The 20,999-nt window shown below is 33.1% G+C and overlaps 1 protein-coding gene across 1 annotated transcript; it reads left to right on the top strand.

Moving 5' to 3' along the window:
* The first annotated feature begins 979 nt into the window (after positions 1-979).
* LOC138330718 (uncharacterized) lies at positions 980-20,577 on the top strand. Its single transcript, XM_069278249.1, has 22 exons — positions 980-999; positions 1,067-1,093; positions 1,922-1,951; positions 2,424-2,450; positions 2,836-2,868; positions 3,034-3,075; positions 4,007-4,021; positions 4,323-4,352; positions 4,696-4,725; positions 5,424-5,456; positions 6,237-6,263; positions 6,462-6,491; positions 7,279-7,293; positions 7,649-7,684; positions 9,186-9,215; positions 9,941-9,973; positions 10,545-10,577; positions 11,071-11,109; positions 12,076-12,190; positions 13,572-13,828; positions 14,672-15,240; positions 16,901-20,577. Exons 1-22 carry the CDS (start codon positions 980-982, stop codon positions 17,212-17,214), a joined length of 1,785 nt encoding a protein of 594 aa, XP_069134350.1. The 3' UTR covers positions 17,215-20,577.
* Positions 20,578-20,999: the final 422 nt, after the last annotated feature.

Genomic DNA, 20,999 nt, shown 5'->3' with positions numbered 1-20,999 from the left:
ATTGTAAAGTAACGCAAAGTATATTTTATAAACGAGTAATTAATTAATTAAGTGAAATCATGTATATTTTGTGTTTATAATATGTCTTAATGATTTTAAAAGCCATGTTTACTACGTATATGTCGGCTATACTGGATTGCGCAAAGTTTTTTAATTAGACATATAAAACATGTATCAAATGACTGTATATTCATATGTTACACTTCTATTGGTTATATTTTTGCGGTTATTTTCCAATAGGCTGAAAGAATTGTATTATGACGTCATATATACAAAACGGTTTCGCGGGGAATTTTAAAAGCGGCACAGTCATTGGTCAAACTAAATTATTAAATAAGATATCACTGCGCAACAAGTCAATTTGTTTCATTGTAAAAGTAAGTAAAATTACGGAATTCTATACCTAATTAATACCTGAATGAGGAAAAATGTACCGGGATTTCATTTCATTTCAGAAATATCTTAATAACAATACCAAAATATAAAAATACAAAATATTGTTAAAAGAATAAGAAAACATGCGCAGTGTCTATATCAGTTTTCTTCATAAATAAATTTAAAAAAAAGTTATTAACAATACAGTACTGTTGAATCGGTAAACAATTTGTTTTCCCGCTTTAGTTTTGTATAGAAACTTTGTGACTTTATAATTTCGAGAGTTCTAACATATCAATAATCAGTTTGTAATTGTATTCGAATTCATTTGTACAATTACTTCTGACCGCGACATGTGGAAAATTGTGTCGCACGAGAAAACATGTTGATTGTTATTGTAATTATTTACACCTTGATTGAATAGAACATGTTCTTAATTGAGATACGACATTTCCTTTTACAGATGGCGGAAAAATGGGTATGTATATTACTATTAAACAAGAAACATAACTGATTGTTTTCATGTGATTGCTTATATATCTTGATTGACAAAACCGCAATTTGTAACGTCGAAGTCAAATCTTGCGGTTCTATGTCAAACGAAATGGCTCCAACTAGCGACTCGTTAGTTAGCTTTCCTCTTGTTCTTAGTTTTGTATATCTTGTAATTTTTGTGTTTTCATTGTTTCAGAGAGTTCCTTTACGACATATGTTGCTCGTGAGTAAAATCATTTAGTGTTTCCACACATTAACGAAATACTAGGTATGCTAATGTGTTAATAAGTGAATTATTATATTTATTACGTTTCGGTCTAGCAGTCACCTAAGGTTTTGGTAGTTGAAGTTTTTATCGCTATTTCCCAGAAAGTACCAAAGGGGTCTGTCTGTATATCAGTTTGTTATTGTGATTAATCAAAAAGTACTTAAGAGATCTCTCTGAAATTTTACAAGTACATTTGTTAGATACATAGTTTGTATCTGCTAATTGCATTTTGTCAGTGATCAGCAATCACCAATACAAATATGCAGCCTTCTTTTTACACTTTCTAAGGAAGCGCTGAATAGGTCTGCCTTAGATTTGATTGATAGGACTCGCTTGATCCTTAGTTCTGTAAATCCATTTTGGAAACATCGTGGACACTGGTTATATTGATTTGACTAAAAACTGTGTAACTGCTGTGCAGACTTTTTGTTAAGTTTACCTGGTGTATAAACTGTTTCTAAAGGAGAAGGAAAGACAGGAAATACAGAGAGAAACTTCCACTGACAAATAATAATTCTTCCCAGACCGTTTAGCACTTCAAATATTACATGTGATTGCATGGATACAATAATAATAATAATATCATCAGTGTTGATTCTTGTCATTGATAGTGTATACGTGTAATTCTGGCAACCTGGAACCAATTATAATACAAAATGTATAATAATGATTTAAACTACCAACAATAAAGGATTATTTTATATTTCATTTCAATAAACATTAACAATATATCAATGTAAAATACCTTTGAAATTATACTATTGTTTTTTTACCTCTTCGCAGATACAGAGACGCTTTGAATATATCTGACAAGTGAGTTATTGATTATTTTATTGTGTGATTTTTCACCTTTTAATAAGCATGATCCTTGTGATAAAATAAGTAGTAGGGCTCTACATGTAACTTAATATCTATTCAGAAATAATAATAGTTATTCTGAGGGTGCTTATGTTAGTGCAATTAAGTTTTAGCGTAGAACTTATCTATAGCAGGTAGAAGATTGTAACGCACTCAATCTAAGTACTGTATTTTTGTTTAATTGAGCGGAAAGAAATTTCGCGACAATCTCTAAGATACGTATTCGCGGGAAGCTTTAAGTTTTAACAGTAATTAACTATAGCGGTTACCTTGCTTATTAATTCCATCTTATTTGCAGGTATTTAAATTCACTGAAATGACCTTGACCGCTAATATTTCTCTTAATCTAATTCCCAGTTGATAAAACCAACTATATAGCACTATCATTAAAAAGAGAAATTGAAAAGTAAACTTGTTTATTTTGTAGAATCCAGGACGTTTCCGGTATTGATTCGTAAGTCAGCTTCTAATTATGTATACAATGTTCTTATCTACTTATATCGATACATCTTGTCTAATTTAATATCGGTACATTTTTTTCCGATTAATATTTATATATTTTGTCAGATTAATATCAATACAATACAGTTTGTCAGATTAATATCAATACAGTTTGTCTAATTAATATTTATATATTTTGTCTGATCAATATCAATACATTTGCTATGATTTATGAAGGTTTTAAATTTTAGCATCAAAATTTGAGATTGTTTTTATATATATCTTTAGAACAGCAAACATTGTGGACATCTTTATAAGAATACTCCTTTTTATGTTTATGATCACTTTATTTCATTCTTGTGATTGTAACTTTATAGTCAATTGTTTTCTTATTTCAGAATCGACGAAGCGACACTCAATCGACTCAAAAGGTAACACACAATCTAATATTTATTTCTACCATAATAGTTTATGTAATAATAGAAAATTTGAAATTGATATAGAAATTATTTGAACACATTCACGCATCTTGATTACAGGGTTTAAAGTGGTTAATATGATTTAAGTGAATGGTTTATAATTATATCTTTCAACAGTATCAAGGAGCAATTGACAATGAAGCCGATATATCCATGTTGGTAAGTAAGATATCTTTATCTTTTCGTGTTGTATCTAACGTCATGTTTGAATAATTCAGTTTTGCTTGTGACGAGCATTTTCATTGGCTTAAAAAATTACTTTATCAGCCCATAAAGGAAAAATGGCGTCACCGTTTGTAACGTTGCTTCTGATTGGCTGAGATGACGGCGTAATGATATCATAGACTAAAGAGTCCCAAAATGAATTTTGAATTTTGAAGAGGTTATCTTTAGTAAAATGAATTGTAAGGATTAATTTGAATATTTTTTTTTATGTTATAGAGATATAACACAAAAAACATCATAAACCGCATCATGGTTCATTTAGAGTACACTCTAATGTTTGTGTTATATCTCCACAACATAACAAATCTATTCAAGTTAATCCTTAAATATAGTTAAGTATTTTGTTATAATACTAAGAGTTGCAAATGATACCAGAAGCAAATAAATCTAGGTAAGAGAAATATAAAGTAAATAGAGAAACAATTAGATATTTGTTGAACGGAGACCAAACCTGAATACTAGCCTAGACTGTACCCTACTTTACACATAACTCTCTTTTGGGACATTGAATGTATAACGTTCCGCTACATTCCTGTGATGATCAAGACAATCAACAAACATGGAATAAAAACAGGTAGGTACATGTTGTATACACTTTTGTTTATATTACTGTTTATCGGATATATTTCGTGGGTAAATTAGGAAAATACGCGCGAGGTTTTCGAAGGGGTGGAATTCGACTTTTTCATAGGAAAAGTGCTGTTAAATAGATCACGTAATTCGATAAACCAAACAAAATTGATTCCATGAGTTGTTAAGTATATGGTATAACATGTCCCGCCTACTCCGTCATCCGGTATGTCGTGTCCAGCCTCTAATGATTTAACTAAGACCGAAATGTAACATAAAACTTACTGTTTTTCAGGCAGGCTTTATCCATGTAAGTACAATCACTATATACAATAGCGTTACTGAAGTATTCGCCTCCTGCAATTATAATATACAGTAAACTTTTAATATATGATACCATATAAATAACAGCGATCACAGCTGTTTAGTTTTTCAGTGATACAAAAATGTTTCATGTATAAAATGATAAGGATTCTATCGTTTATTTAACTCATCACATTTAAACGATTTATGAAATACTATATCCATTATAAAAACGCATAAACACACAGTTTTATTTATCAAAATTCTTATTTAATATTTACTTCAATTTATATATATTTTGGTTACAGAAGCAACAGTCTTGCAAATCGATGTTCTTGGTGAGTTTGTCTATCTCTTAGATAATGTGTTATACACAAGCTAACAGCCGCTGCTACATTTACTGAATACATAATGACAACATTATACAAGGTGCGTGATATGTAGTTAAAGTTCTATATATAGAAAATCAATATGTTTGGTATCATTGTAATGGATGTAGGAAATATAAACAGATGTTCTTTGACTGGATTAATTAATCGAAATTATTATCAAATTGATTTTTGCCATTTACTCAAATATCTTGTGTTGATTTTTTTTAAAACAACAATTAAATATGTAATATTAATATATAGACTAATACTTCTATCGGTTTATGTTTTCTTTTGATTTTGTCAATTTTAGCGTGGATAGATGCAAGCAAAACAATACCATGTAAGTGTTTCTTATATAATTATATAATGTCTTAATTATCAGATTGGACAAACAATTTGCCAAATGGTCGAGCCGAATTTGCTCTTTATTAAGACAAAAAAGTAACAAATATAATAGTATGTTTAGGATGGTCACAAACATGATACACATGTTAACAAATATGTTCATACGTAAATGGCGTATATAAGTGTATGGTTTGTCTTGATTTTACCCATAACATATCTTTGTGAGCATCACTATTGGGATATGAATCTTGAGACGTCGCTGCATGCAAAATAAAATGCATTTACGTTGTCTAATGATATTGAGATTTTAATATCATATATTGATTTTTGTTCAATCTAAATAATGTATTCATTGATTGGCGTAAAGGAAAATCAAATAAAAGCCATGACAAAAAAAAATAGATTATAAAATGATCAAAGTGAAATACAGCAATGATAATTTCAAGTCATATACTGATAACGTGGAATCATATATTGAAGTAAAATGAAATTATATCAAAATAAACCAAAATATTATGTTACTATTAAATCAAATTCAAGCATATATGGCAGCTAAGGGTTCCATAGGTCTTTGATGATTCCGTCATTTCTTGAATTTTACTTTTACTCGTAAGCTGTAATTAAGTTACCATGAAGATGGTTTATTAATTATTTTTGGGATGATCTTTATATAATTTGTTTTATTTCATTTAGATCCGAAGAGGACCTTTTATCTGTACTAGACAAGTGAGTATAACTTTCATATCCCCACGTAGTCACCAAGGCCTAAATATTCTCAAAAGGTAGATAGAGTAGGGCCTAACATATACGACGTGTTATATAAACGCATACAGAAATACAGAATGTATACTCGTGTAATCGCGATTGTCGTAAATATATTACCTTACCTAAATCAAATGAATAGAAAGATCTTGCACAAAATGAAACTTTAGGATACCGCACGAGACAATTGTATCATATTTAAACAATAAGCTATTTTAAATAACCTATGGTTATTATAGATACCATAGCGTTGCAGAGCTTTTTCATAATGTGGACCAGAGCATTATGAAAACATAATGTATTACCATATTGTGGGGCCTCTTCTACAACGTTGTTTAGGTTAGACTAAGCTCTAGGATCATGAAACAATCTGAGACTTTAGTTTAGACTTAGCCAATCAGAAAATTAATACCTTTTGTAATGTCATCTTTGATTGGTTAAACTTAAGACAGTTTTGGACTTAGGATTGAAGATTGTTTAATGATCCCAGGAAAACAATTTCTGAACACGATATATTCCACAAGATGTAGCAGTCATTTTGACGATGATCAGTTGACCATTACACGACAACATGAAAAATTTGTAATGACCGTGTTTTTGGTGTCATTTATACATACATATAATTTACGTTGGCTTGGGTAGTTTATAAAGTAGACATTACAAGTCAATATATATATTTATCACGCCTTGTTTTATGTTTCATAATGATGACAAATGTTTCAAATTAATTTCATTTTCTTTCAGTGAGGGCCTCGATTCTGTTTCAGAAATGTAAGTATTTTCATACCTAGATATCCCTTATATTGTCAGCCGAGATTGTTTGGTAGAGATTGTAATGTTGCTTGGCAGCTAATTGTCAAATCATTTTACCATATTTGAAAGGATTTTTTTTTTAAATGAATGACAAATTGAAATAAGAATAAATTTTGTGAAAATACTATATTTTTTTATGCACTGTTTGTTTTGTAGATGTCGTGAAATCCAAGAGTTTCGTAGACAGTGAGTAAATTTACCATATCTATAAAAAGAAATAACTGTAGTGTAAGGATATTACAGAATACTACAGTGGTACTTCACTGCTATGTTCAACGTTCAAACAACACTTTCAACAGCATGATAGGCATACGAGTATCAATGAAAGTATGGGGCAAAGAGGTAATTCTACCAGTGTGGACAAATTAATGTCGAATTTTTTGGGCGACTGCCTCTTTGTCGAGAAAGAACAAAGAGAACAAATAAAATTACAGTATATGTTCTATATGTGTTCATAGTTATTTTTTTGTGAACATTTGTAACCGTCCTTAATTTGTTCTTCTTTGTCCCATATTTACTACTCTAAGTTTTTGCATCCTACAAATATATGTTTCTAAGGATCAGTGTTATCTGGAACACAACCGTTCATATTACTTCTTTGACACATATCAATGTAACTTTGTTCTGTTTCAGATCTTATTGATCTGTCTGAATTAACCCATCTAGCTACTGTATAATTGCTAAGATCCGTGGAGGTCTTCATTTCGCTAGTTTGGCGAATTCACCCAAATTTGCTGAAATGGATACCTCGCGAATTTTTCCCCAAAAAGGCATAAGTTTTACATACAGTACATATATCACATATTAAACCCCACTTATAAAATTTATATAGCTAACCGCGAAATTTCCGATATGTGTTATACATGGATATTAATGCTATCAATGTAATAATAATACCACAGTGCCATAATCAATAATGATAATAGAATGAAATGCATAATACTTTTATATGTCTTGCTGTATTTATTCACAGGTGTGAAGAATATGGGTATGTAGACAGCGTAACGTAATAATGAAAAATACCGAATTCTTCCTAAATAGAAGTTTCTTTAACTGCTTTCGATATTTGTTTACTTAACCCACAGAATGTATTGATTAATTGTGATATTGAACCTCATGTTTCTATATTTAGAGACTTATTCCATCGTCAATGTAGCTCTACCTGAATTAATTTATTCAAATATCTGTGTAAATGAGTTAAACTTGATAATACTTGATATAATACATTGCAAGATAATCCAAAAGACATTTTTATAGTCATAAATCTGTAGGGCATTCTGCTTAATATCACTCGTTTACCAGAAGGTCTCTTTAGGTTGTGTAATGCATTTGTATATTTACAGGTGGTCCAAGCTCCTAGTCAGTCTACACGCTAACATGTAAGTATACCATAGGATGAGGTTGGCTAGTCTCATAGCATGAAGGTTTAAGGAAAGCTTAATGTTTGAGGTATCGTCTTTTTCTGCGCTAACGATAATGATATTGTTATGACCTAGAATAACAGAAATGAGAAACCAGCAGCTAAATTCAAAACACAATTTAATTATATATACAATATTATACAGAGGTGGTTTACAATATCTAAAGTAATTGGTGGTGGTACAAGAGTAATACGATGATTTAAAGTGTTACTTATCTGTATGCGAATGTCCTGGTATAACCCTTGATCCTTCCAGGTTTCAAATTAACAATAATCACAAATCCACAAGGAAAATGAATGTCCACAGATGATTTGTAAAGTTCCAGGCAATATGAATAAATCCACACAAAGTGTTGTAATAATCCACAGATAAAGTCACAATAGTTCTCCCAATATAATCTTATATGGCGCTGTGCAATTCTTGATATGTCGAATTACAGGTCTCATTACAGTTCTGATTAGCCTTGGGTAGCTGGAGTATATATAGCTAAACCCTAATTCAAGAATATTTGAGAACTTTCTACTTCTAGAAATATCTAACTAAAAACAGTAAACAAATAAACACACAGATCTTTCCGGGAATAGATCAATCTAGATCCCTACTTATAATCAACATGTTTACAAACAAGTATGTTTATACATGATATTATTCTAGAAAGTTCTATAGCCTAAATTACTGATATGAACTTTATAGGATGTATCAATACTAAAGCTAAATGAGAGATCTCCCTTATCTAATAACTACATGTATTTAGTGTCTTACATAACAATATGTACCTTGTTGGCAATCGATTATTTATAACGTGAATAGTCATATCATTTGGAGATGATACACATGATGTTAACATATACAAATAAAAAGGAATCCCTGTGAAATCCACAGTACCAACAAGATAGTGTAAACGTGACATAACGTCATTAAATGTTCACTTTTTTTCAATATCAAAGGAGATGATACTGTATACACGCTTCAAGATACAGCTAAGAAAATGTTGTAGTAATGTAATAATTTCCTATTTAATTTCCTTTGATAAGTCCACAGCAAATGCATGTTAAATTAACTTTTCCGTTTTCGTAATTGAGAAAAACACTTATATATATGCAGGAACAAATTTTTAACAAATGGTAAAATTATGGTACATTAGTTCTTTTATTAACTTAAATCGGGCAGTTTCTGCTAATAATATCCTCATTTCAAATTATATATCATTAAATTAAAGATACTTCATTATTGTAAGCATTAACTAGTTTAAGATTATTTATCTGTGTTTAAACTTTACCAAAGTATTACACCAACACACGTATGTATCAAATGCTAGTTATTCTGGTTATTTTAATAGTAAGTTCGACAGTGTTTGGTATCAATGCATCGATAATTCTTCGGTTTTTAAGATATACATGTATATTGATGAAAATGGATTTGTTCTTTATGTGGATTATTTTGAATGTTTTTTCTTCAGGAAAACGAAAATCAACCTATTGATAGTAAGGTAGGTGTCATTGAAATGTTTTTAAATTTAAAGATCAAAATATTGAAAGAAAAGCATGTTATAATAAACAATAGAAAACGAAATAAAAGTTTTTCTTGATTGGAACACACACCCATTTACCCCATCAATTACAGCCATACCTGTCTATAAAGACCACAAACGGGACCAGGGAACAAGGGCCTCTACATGTACAAATGTGCTATAGACTCCCACTTGAGACCAACAGGTGTTTGCTGGTTCCGTTGTGTGGAACCGCGGTGGGCGAGTGGTTAAGATGTCTCGAGATATTAACACAAGCCCCCCACCTCTGGGTCGCGAGTTCTCATGTGCGACAGTTGCCAGGTACTGACAGCTGGTCGGTGCTTTTCTCCGGGTATTCCGACTTACATCCACCAATAAACCTAGCAAGTCCTTACATGACCTTGGCTGTTAATAGGACGTTGAACTAATAAAACACAACCTGGTTCCGTTGTATATAGATACATATATGGCCTAAGTGTCCAGGTTACTACAAACCAGCTTATTTCAAACTGCGATTACATTTTGTTTTATTTGAGTATACAGAAATCGTGAACATTAATCGTCACAATGTCTTGGCTCTAAAAGCCTTAATACCGAATAGCCGCAACAATAGTTAGGCATGAAAATGCGTTATAACGTCATCGCAAAAATACGACATGCGATATCAGACGGGATGCTAAAGATTTTATCTTTTAAATTCACAGGTTGAAGGAAGGAGCTACATATTTTGATACCATGTAAGTACTAAAATATTAGTTTTTGCTATATGTAACAAAAAACAAGCAAAGAATCTACAATTTCATTATACCCCGTCCTCGCAAAGACGTTAGGGCGAGTAAGGTGGTTGGGGGAGGTACTTGAAAGTGTCTGTACATCAGTCCGTCCGATTATCTCCCTGTAGAATTCTGTCCGGAAAATTCCTTTAATACTGTGGATATTTCATTGAAACCTGGCAGCAATATTAGTTACCAATGCAAGCATATTTTCTTTAACCGAGATGTTGTTTTTAGACAGGTTTTGTAAAATGGCTACCAAAAAAGGCTCTAGATCAATTTTATTCAATCTTCTATAGAAGTCTATAATTGGACATATGTTCTAGCTACATTCTGAGGCTGAATGCCAATTAGTCACGGAGAATAGAATAGTTAAATAGTTCCATAGGATATTATCATATTGTTTAAATGTTCCTTAATTTTATCTAACTCTCTTTACACTGTAGTACTGTATATTTAAAAATAAATGATTTCATTTTTTTCTATTTGTACACGGATAGTAATAACTTATTTCTCATACTTTATTCTATTTTAGGGAATTCCAGTCGTTGGTTTATCGCCTGAACACGTAAGTGTTGCTTTACGTTCAGTATAATCATATAAAGTGATTCAAACGCTGCATATGGTATTAAAATGATAGGTTGATAGGTTAGAAACATATACGTGTGTTTCATATGATCGATGAAATCGTCAATACAATACTTTTTTGTACTTAAAATCAACATGTAGTTACCAAGGAACCCATAAATATGTACATATAAAGCTAACACTATCGTGATATAGCCATATACATGCTTGAATTTTGAAGGCAAACTTTCATTTTGTTTTATAATATATACAATACGGTTCCGTATAAGCAGGTATAGAAATATAGAAACATAAAGGACTTAAGATGTTCACAGGCCAATAAAAATAGTAAGATTATATAACAGAATACGCCTGATATCTAATGAAATACGGATGTAACACATGTAAAAACTTCTCAAACCGTTCCATAAAAGCTTACAAGATCCTATATATATATATATTATAATTTTCATTGTACAATCTTTATTCCAAAGGGATAAGGCTGATTTGGAAGATGCCCGTGAGCCTGTCACGTAAGTACGTGAAAGTGAATAAGTGACTTTCATAAGGAAATGAATAAATACAATTTTATATCGTGCTCCTAAACACAACACGGCATATGTTGTTTATCTACTAAAGGTCGTCATTATGATATTCAGAAATGACATTTTTATGTCAGATATGAACATATATAATGCACTTGAATGCAATGAAATACAATCCAGACAGACGATAGGTGATTAGGTATTTAACGATGAAGCTCCACTCAGTATATCACAACTTTCTATTTCCTTTGTTCAAGTACTGTTCTTTGTGAAGAGGATATATAGCTTCGTGAAATTGTATCGTTCACTAATAAAATAGGAAATTGGCGATATTTCTGATGATAATATAATTCAACTGTGAACATACCGAGGATCCGATATTCTGATCGACACAAAAAGGTTAGACGAAGATGTTTTGACATATTTTTGAAGAAAATCCTAATAATATTGCAAGATGATCTCCATGGTGTCGATACCTTAGCACCTTTATAGGGTATAACGTATAGCCGGATATTTACGCAACTTAAAGTAAAGACGTGAACTTTTCCTTTTATGTGGTTTTAAGTTTTCGCGTTCTGATTTACATGGTATATATGAGTTAATTTGTTTTGCTATCGTAACAATGTTCTGCGAAGTCATGATAGGATCATCCTCGCGAATATAACCGTCTATACCGTACGATAGGTACTACTCATTAATATCTGTTTTTTCCCCATCTCACTCGAACTTAGTACGCCACGGTGGCCACAACGATTGATTGTATGTAAATACGATTTATTAGATGTAACATTAATAATGTAAATATGTTTATCTCTCATTTCATTTCATTTTTTTTATTTGAATACTAATCTAAAATAGGATTGAACAATGAACAATGCCTCCTGTTGCTCTCTCACGCAGCCTTATTTTATAATATCACTATACATTGTACTTTCATTTTCTTTTATAATATAGGACGAAAACTTTGAATCCAAACGAAGCATGTTCATATGTTTATCCTGGAAATGCTGATGTGGTGGTGGACTTTCCTGTCGGAATCGTGGAGTCGAAGGGAGACATACAAATCAAGGTAAAAACAATCTTCAGGAAAACCAGCAACCATGGTTTTAAAACATAAAATATATACACGCTATTCCATACATTTATATATATTTACATATGTCCCGATATAGTCAACGGGAGGGGAGTTGCGTTCAAATTAGCGTAAACGCAATGACGTATGAATACAAACTCAGTGCAGGTTCGGACTACTTCTAGTTCACGCTTCGATAAGATTTTGCGTCATAAGTTGACGGATTTTGAAATAACAATAGAGTTTTTATAAGATTCAATATGTATTTGACATCAAAACAATATATGTGTTCAAGCATTGTAACGGTAATAAACTACAAAATGAATCGCTGGTCAGGTCTTCAACCGGGGGCTTTCCTCAGTAATGTTCGGGGAATCCCATAGTTACGTCAGTTGTACATGTGTGTACGGTAACTTATCTCAACTAAATATACAGAACATCTGATTGTCGGTGAACAATTCTGGGAGCGTCTAAGCGAACGATAGGTTAACAGATCATATACAGGTTTCCAGAAAAAACCCATTACAGGTAGCCTATCCGAAACAGTATCATCAGCTTAAATGGGGGCGTCTTGGCATTCAAAATAGGCCTACACACACGCAAACACTTGTCTATCCCCCGTACAATAAAAAAAATCATGGCTATGAAGAATTTAGTCTAAATAGCGTTCTAAGACCGATACATACATGACAAACATTCAGCAGCTCAACGGTCATACCATCAATAGGCTATATCACAGTCACTTTCCTCGGTTGAAAATCAAATATTGCGGCTCGCTCCACTTCGTACCGCATCACTACCCTGACAACGATACATACCGGTAGTCGTTCCGCCTTGGTTATATCATTTTTTATTCGAAATGGACATTATTGATATATTATCAAATTGAAAAAAAAATATTTTGAAAATAATTGAAAAGTGTCATTGTTATATTTCAAACCAAACTGCAGCTATAACATTCAACAATCGGAACTATATCTTTTGTCATCCTGACTACCCAACTTAGCAACCATCACCGTTTCCAATTTTTAAGTAAAAGTAGATTTATTTATGTAAATATATATATTGAACAGTGTTTTGATTGCGTTAAAGGTGGTATGAACGCAATGGGATACAGACATATTCTACATGTAGCGCGTCTCATATTACAGAGTTATCTACCTAACCTGTGTGTGAAGGATTATTACATAAATATTTTGTTTGCGGAAATCGCATTGTTTATTTAGCTTTGAAAAATAAGACGTTTTGCTTTCAATATCATGACGCCACAATTCTTACAAGTAGTATGCAAATACAAATACACAATTTAAATGTAGGAATATGTGACTTCAAGTATGATACGAAGTAGTAAGCTTTCATCGTACATTTATTTTAACAGCTTGAACCAGTGGTTGAGAGTACGCCATTGACAGAAGTCGTTGGTTACTCCGATACACTTTGTATCCAACATGACGAGGCCTTTCTGAAACCGGTACAAATGAAACTTCCTCTATCAAAGACAGGAGGCATAGATCTGACAGAATGCGAGTTTTTTTGTGTCCATTTTGGAGAAGATGACATCACGATTAACGAAAATGTGAAGGTAGACATTCTGCCCGGAAACATTTGCAGCTTTGAAACGTCATCCTTCAGCGGGTTTGTAGCATCTTAGTCCTACATTTAGCTTCTTACATATTGTCGAGTTTTAACAATGTGTTCTTTGTTGTTTTTGTGTACCTGTATATTTCCAGGCGTAGATTAAATCATTATAGTCCGGGGGCTAGCTGATGGAACAAGGTAGAAAACTATTGGCTCGCCGTCACAACTGACAAAGGTTTCCTATACTCAAATATAAGTTAATTTATTACGTTCCACTTCCATGGAAATGATGATAAAAAACACATATGTATATCCATCGCCAAACCATTAAAAAGAAGAAAAAAACCAAATGTGAATGTTTTTGTTATTAGATTTCAGTTGAGCGAAAGAAGGAGCCCATTAGACAGACTCGTAAAAATATTTAACTACTCTTGTTTTCTTAATCTCTACCGTTGGGCCAAATCTTGACCAATTTTTCAATAGAAAATATCTGATTTCCCCGATTGCAGAGTCCCTCCTCAATGATGGCTAACATCTTGATTTATCAACAAATAGAGAAGAAATGATGCTGTGTCTGAAGCGGCAAAATAATGCAATTTACATGTATATTCTTGTAGTGTATTTGTTTTGTATAATAATTATTATTAATAATTATAAATAATCATTTTAACATATTCAGTATATCTTATTTCTGATCTTTTTATGTACCTAGACTTTATGAATGTGGTTTTCGAAATGATTTCATGAATATATAGAAATTTTCTTCGAAATTAAATAGACATTAATTGCATTTGCTTGAAGATATGATACTCTATTTTGAAACTCTATATAAACGCTTTCGCTAATTCTTTTTCATTATTGTATATACAAAAATATCTTTATTATTATATAATTATATAGCAACGCTGTATACATCAGAAGAAAACTGAAAACCATGTACAAGGATACTTTGGAGGCATTTGGGAACGAAATTCGAAAGCTTCATGGAGCAACCACTCATAATATTCTTCTATTTATCGGCGATCGATTTACAGAAGACACCTGGAAACTCCACGCAGAAGTTGTGCAACAATCTGAAATAAAGAACATCATCAAAAGGAGAAAGAAGATGGGCCTGCGGGAACTGTCAGAATGCCAATCGCCGAGTATCAATATTCTCAATATAAGACGAATCAGGATCACTCTTGGATCAAATGGTCCTCTGATCTGGAGTCAGGCGAGTTTAAAAGGCCGAGTCTTTATTAATGTGGTACCTGGTGGCAATGACAACTTCGCCCCATTTCCGGTCAGAAGAATCAATAAAATGGACATGGCGACGATATTCTTCAAAGCAAACTTGACTGATGAAAAACTTCATACGGCTTACTTTGACCCCAGGCAAATGAGCAGGGATAAACAACGTCCAAGAAATGACACTTCTGCAATGTCTGTTGCAGCAAGTGTTACTACCCGAACATCCAACAGATATGGTAGGTTGCCACAATATCTTTGTTAATTGGCAAATTGTAACTGATAAATTATATTTAGTTTAAACATTGTTTAAACATATTTTATTGCCATATTAGCAACAGCATCGGGCACTAGTTAATTCTAACTTACAAACTCCCTCTCCATTACAATTTACAACGCATATAATATATACATCATAAGAGGGCTTTATATTATTCATATTATATCATAATTATTTTCTTAAAGGGAAACAGATAAGAGAGAAGAAAGAGATAGATAGATAAAGAGAGAGGAAGAAGAGTGGATATACCATATAACCTTTACATTATAAATACATCAGGCACTATTGCTGTTTATTGCTTTCATTGAAACTTGGCAGCTATATTTTGGGACCATGTGTAGTTAGGGCATATTGGTTTTGTTTTGACGCACATTTTACGCAATTTGATATAATTAATATAATAAGAATGCTAATATGAATATCGGAAGGTACAATACAGTTACCAATTATACAATATGATAATTATTGTTTTCTTATTATTTACATAAAATCTGACTAACCCTGATTCAAGAATAGTGCGTAAACCCAAATAGACACGTTGGCTTTACGTATTGATTTTGAAAGATAATTCCTTGACTACACAATGCATTGTTTATCTAGTATCCTGAAAAATATAATAAGAAGCATTAATGTCCTTTTTGATATCAACGTGTTATGAAAAACAAGTTTGCAAAATAATTCAAAATTAATAATATTCCTTTACTATGATTAAAGGGACAATTCAGTGAGGCTAATTCGTTACATAACCACGAAGCAAAATATGACATAAATGTATTGTTCCACATTCCTTATGAAACATAATACATGAAATAGTGACAAATTTCACAACATTATTAATTATTTTGATTAATACTATTGAAATTTTAAATCGTTGATCAATACGATTAAGCAGGTACAACATGTACGCAGTACCCTTACCCGAGTCAAACAAATAAACGTTAAACAAATGCAATACATAAACACTGAGGAGTTGATGAAAATATTTTTAGACAAGAACATGCATTTAATAATGTTAACAAAACTGTAACAGCGTTTTGAGTAGTTCTAGACAAAAAAAATCTTTACTACATAGGCAAGGGTAAGGGTTCGGCATACAAGGCTATGTGTAATGGAGATTGAACATTTCACATACATTTGACTACAATGGGCTTTTCTGACATATCACAGTTAAATCAACTAATCTAATTTCCATTAGAACTTGTTTGTTTCCGAAATATGTGCAAGTTTTAATGTGTTCTCAGACCGTATTGTCCCTTTAAATAATTTACTCTTTATAAATATTTCGAACTTGTTTCCATTGTACCAAAAACATGTATATTTGATATCAGGGTCATTTTGTTATATTTGTTATAACACATTTGTTTCGACTAACATTAAGAGGCCAGTGTGTGTATTAGGCTAATATGATTGATATGACATCCTGTATCAAAACTCAGGAAACCGTTAAGACCCGTGAACCATTCGATATAATGTTCAAACTGGCAAACCTTTTCTTATAACCGAACGTTCGAGTAGCTGTTTTATATATTATGTTAACTGTAGTTACAAAATGGAAATAGAAGCAATACATTAATACATAAAACTGTCAAAAACTGTTCTGATTATTTGATTATTGTCAGGTTTTTGGGACGACAGAAGTATGTTGATCCTCGCAAAGCAGATCCCTGTGGGTGGGATGTTTGAATTTTTCATTAACCTTGGAATACCGATGGCGGATTATGAAGACTATCAACTCCGATTCGCAGACCGTACAGTCGAATTAAAAGTTAGACTGATTCACAAATGGATTTCCGGGGAAGCTTGTTCAGACGAGGAAAGAGCAGCTGTACTTTGCGAAGCATTGGAAAAGGCAAGCTTGAAACTACTTGCGGACAAAGTAAAGAAAGGGTTTAATGAGAGACGCGCTTTGGTGAGTGATGACTTTTTACCATAGACAATATGAATGAACCTGTACATTGGGTGTTAAAGCCTTCATTATTATTATGTTCAGACAACACGTGTATGTATTACTTGGGAGATAATTATTAATTGTTGATTTTTGCTGTCCATATGTGTTACATGAACGAACAACAGAAATTATAAACCAGCAGCTAAATTCAAAACACAATTTAATTATATATACAATATTATACAGAGATGGTTTACAATATCTAAAGTAATTGGTGGTGGTACAAGAGTAATACGATGATTTAAAGTGTTACTTATCTATATGCGAATGTCCTGGTATGATCCTTGATCCTTCCAGGTTTCAAATTAACAATAATCACAAATCCACGAGGAAAATGAATGTCCACAGATAATTTGTAAAGTTCCAGGCAATATGAATAAATCCACACAAAGTGTTGTAATAATCCACAGATAAAGTCACAATAGCTCTCCCAATAGAATCTAATATGGCACTGTACAATTCTTGATAGGTCTCATTACAGGTCTCATTACAGTTCTGATTAGCCTTGGACAGCTGGAGTATATATAGCTAAACCCTTATTCAAGAATATTGGAGAACCTTCTACTTCTATAAATATCTAACAAAAACAGTAAACAAATAAACACACAGAACTTTCTGGAAATAGATCATTCTAGATCTCTACTTATAATCAACATGTTTACAAACATATTTGTTCATACATGATACTTTCTAGAAAGTTCTATAACCTAGATTAATGATATGACCTTTATAGGATGTATTGATAATAAAGTTATAGGTGTTATCTCCCTTATCTCATAACTACATGTATTTAGTGTCATACATAACAATATGGTGTTACGGCTTTAGTACATTTAGCCAGTTCGTAGCCGCAGGTCATTGATCATACCAGGGTAGAATAACAACATATGAACGATCCAACCGAATTAGAGGTCCTTAATTTGTTGATGTTAATTACAGGGTACTATCCGAAGAAATTATTGTATGAGTAATGAAGTTCGCAAAGAAATATGTAGACTGGATGTTCCTGAAATCAAAACACTGAATCAATATTCTATATATCGATCTCTATCACGTAGCTATGTCTTAGCTAATGATAATAGTGGAAAATCATAGTATATCTATCATTAGAGGTTACGCATAATGTACAGATATTAAATAGTAAAAATAACTCTGGAATTCGCATATCGATAAATTTTCAATATGATTGTTTTTTCAACGAACGCTTACCCAGTTTAGCAAAAACTATCATTTACTGTATAATACACTATTTGTTAGTCATAGCGGTAATTTGTGCTATGTATGCGTGTGCCAACAGTAGTAATTACTCAAAGTAATAATAAATTTTTATTTATTATTTCTGTTTTCATTTTTGCTTTCATGCAGTGTGTTTATGACAGTATCATTGCAAATAAAATCTTATTATTTCAAGACCCTTATTCCATACAAACAACACAAACTCATTGCTGGGATACGGCCACAGATTTTTGAACCAGACAGCAGCAGCATGTGCCAACAAGCATATATATTTATATATACCTGAAACTCTACAAGAGACTGATATCTCCAGCCGAATGCCCACTAGCATAGTGTCCAGCAAACAGCAAACTGCTGAATGCTCACCTGCATGGTTACCCGACAAACAGCACCAAGCTGAATGCCCACCAGCATAATGAGCAACAAACAGCAACACTATAGGGCTGTTCCCTGGGAAACCAGGCGAACACAACTCTTGTGTAAGCACACCATGCTGGTGTGCTCCAAGCAGTTGCCTATGAAACACTGTGATGGCTCCCATAGCCAACACCCAAACTTGGATCTATCATCCATCTCTTGCAGAGTTACCTCCCCTTATCACTTTTCCTCCTGAGTTATGTCCCTTGGGAAACCAAGCAGACCTACCCTGGATACCCGTACCACTTAAAAATGAAAGGGGAATTTGCTTATTGACACATGCTGCCGCCAACTTGCCAGAATTCCGCTAATTTATTCAAAACAGCAAACCTGTGACAAAGAAAACAAACAAAACATGGAATTATCATAGTCACTTGATATTCTTTCCCATGTAGATGATGTAGTATCACTCACTTCTGTTAAAGTCCTGTTAATCCAAATGAACTTTGCTATCAATGTTGTTAATTGATGAATTGCACACTTTTTAATCTTTAAAGTAAGCGCAGTTTAATTTTAACTCTTCACCAATTTTTTGTTGTTGAGCACACTGGCATAACATGTCCTCACCAGGAAAAGCTCACACATGAATCGTCCATTAATACGAGACAATAATACTTACAGTCCACTAGCCAACAAAACCGAACACAACTCCAGAATGATTTCTGAAATAAGGCACGCTATGAATCACACTGTACAACGTCCTTGTCAGGTATATGTTTCCAAATATCCAGATAATGTCTTGGAGAAAACTGAAACAAAAAGAACTAACAGCAGAATATTGCTTAAGCACAGCATACAAGTTATTTTACCAATACTGTAATAAAACAATGAATGTCAACTAGAAATAGGGGTTGGGAGGGTGGGAATTAAAATTCTCTGCAAGCATGTGCCTCTTATTTGCTAATCTGTCGATGACCGGATGTTAACTTAGCATGCTGGGATAACGTTCTATACAATGCTTTCCTATGCAAAGCGAGATAACTCTAAATTATTAACTACTGTCAAAGGGGGGTAACTCCTGTGACCTTACGTATGACACATACTAAACTTCCATAATGGCTTCAATAACTTTGATTACCGTACACGTCGGTAATCAGTATTATTTCAAGACCCTTATTCCATACAAACAACACAAACTCATTGCTGGGATACGGCCACAGATTTTTTGAACCAGACAGCAGCAGCATGTGCCAACAAGCATATATATTTATATATACCTGAAACTCTACAAGAGACTGATATCTCCAGCCGAATGCCCACTAGCATAGTGTCCAGCAAACAGCAAACTGCTGAATGCTCACCTGCATGGTTACCCGACAAACAGCACCAAGCTGAATGCCCACCAGCATAATGAGCAACAAACAGCAACACTATAGGGCTGTTCCCTGGGAAACCAGGCGAACACAACTCTTGTGTAAGCACACCATGCTGGTGTGCTCCAAGCAGTTGCCTATGAAACACTGTGATGGCTCCCATAGCCAACACCCAAACTTGGATCTATCATCCATCTCTTGCAGAGTTACCTCCCCTTATCACTTTTCCTCCTGAGTTATGTCCCTTGGGAAACCAAGCAGACCTACCCTGGATACCCGTACCACTTAAAAATGAAAGGGGAATTTGCTTATTGACACATGCTGCCGCCAACTTGCCAGAATTCCGCCAAACAGAAAGCAAAGCTTACTGCCCCAATCTGGCAAACAACCAATGCCCTACGCCCTTTAATTTTAGCAGCTAAAAAAGCTATAGCATTTGTTTTCACGAATGTCTCAAGTGCTGATTGAAAATCAGTTATAAATATATCATTACCAATATCAGACAAATGAGTACCATCCTTACGAAACAGGCCTGGACAATCAAAAGATATTTCTGTATGGTGTATGATTTTTCCCCCAAAGGCTCTCACTACTTTTCTACCTTTCCTATTTATCCGTGCCCGCTTTCTCTCAACTGCTCTCAAATTCCCAGCCCCAAACCAAAACAACCTACACAAAACATCTGACCAAACCAGGACAGTCTTCGGGCATAGCTGGTGGAGCAATTGGATATCATTTGCAATTGCCTCTTGTAACTCGGCACATGGGCGGTCAACTAAATCATTGGAGCCCAAATGTAATATC

Source organism: Argopecten irradians, chromosome 9 (genome assembly GCF_041381155.1).
Source record: "Argopecten irradians isolate NY chromosome 9, Ai_NY, whole genome shotgun sequence".
NCBI lineage: Eukaryota > Metazoa > Mollusca > Bivalvia > Pectinida > Pectinidae > Argopecten > Argopecten irradians.
Note: the sequence above shows the minus strand (reverse complement) of the source record. Positions and strands in the feature narration are given on the sequence as shown.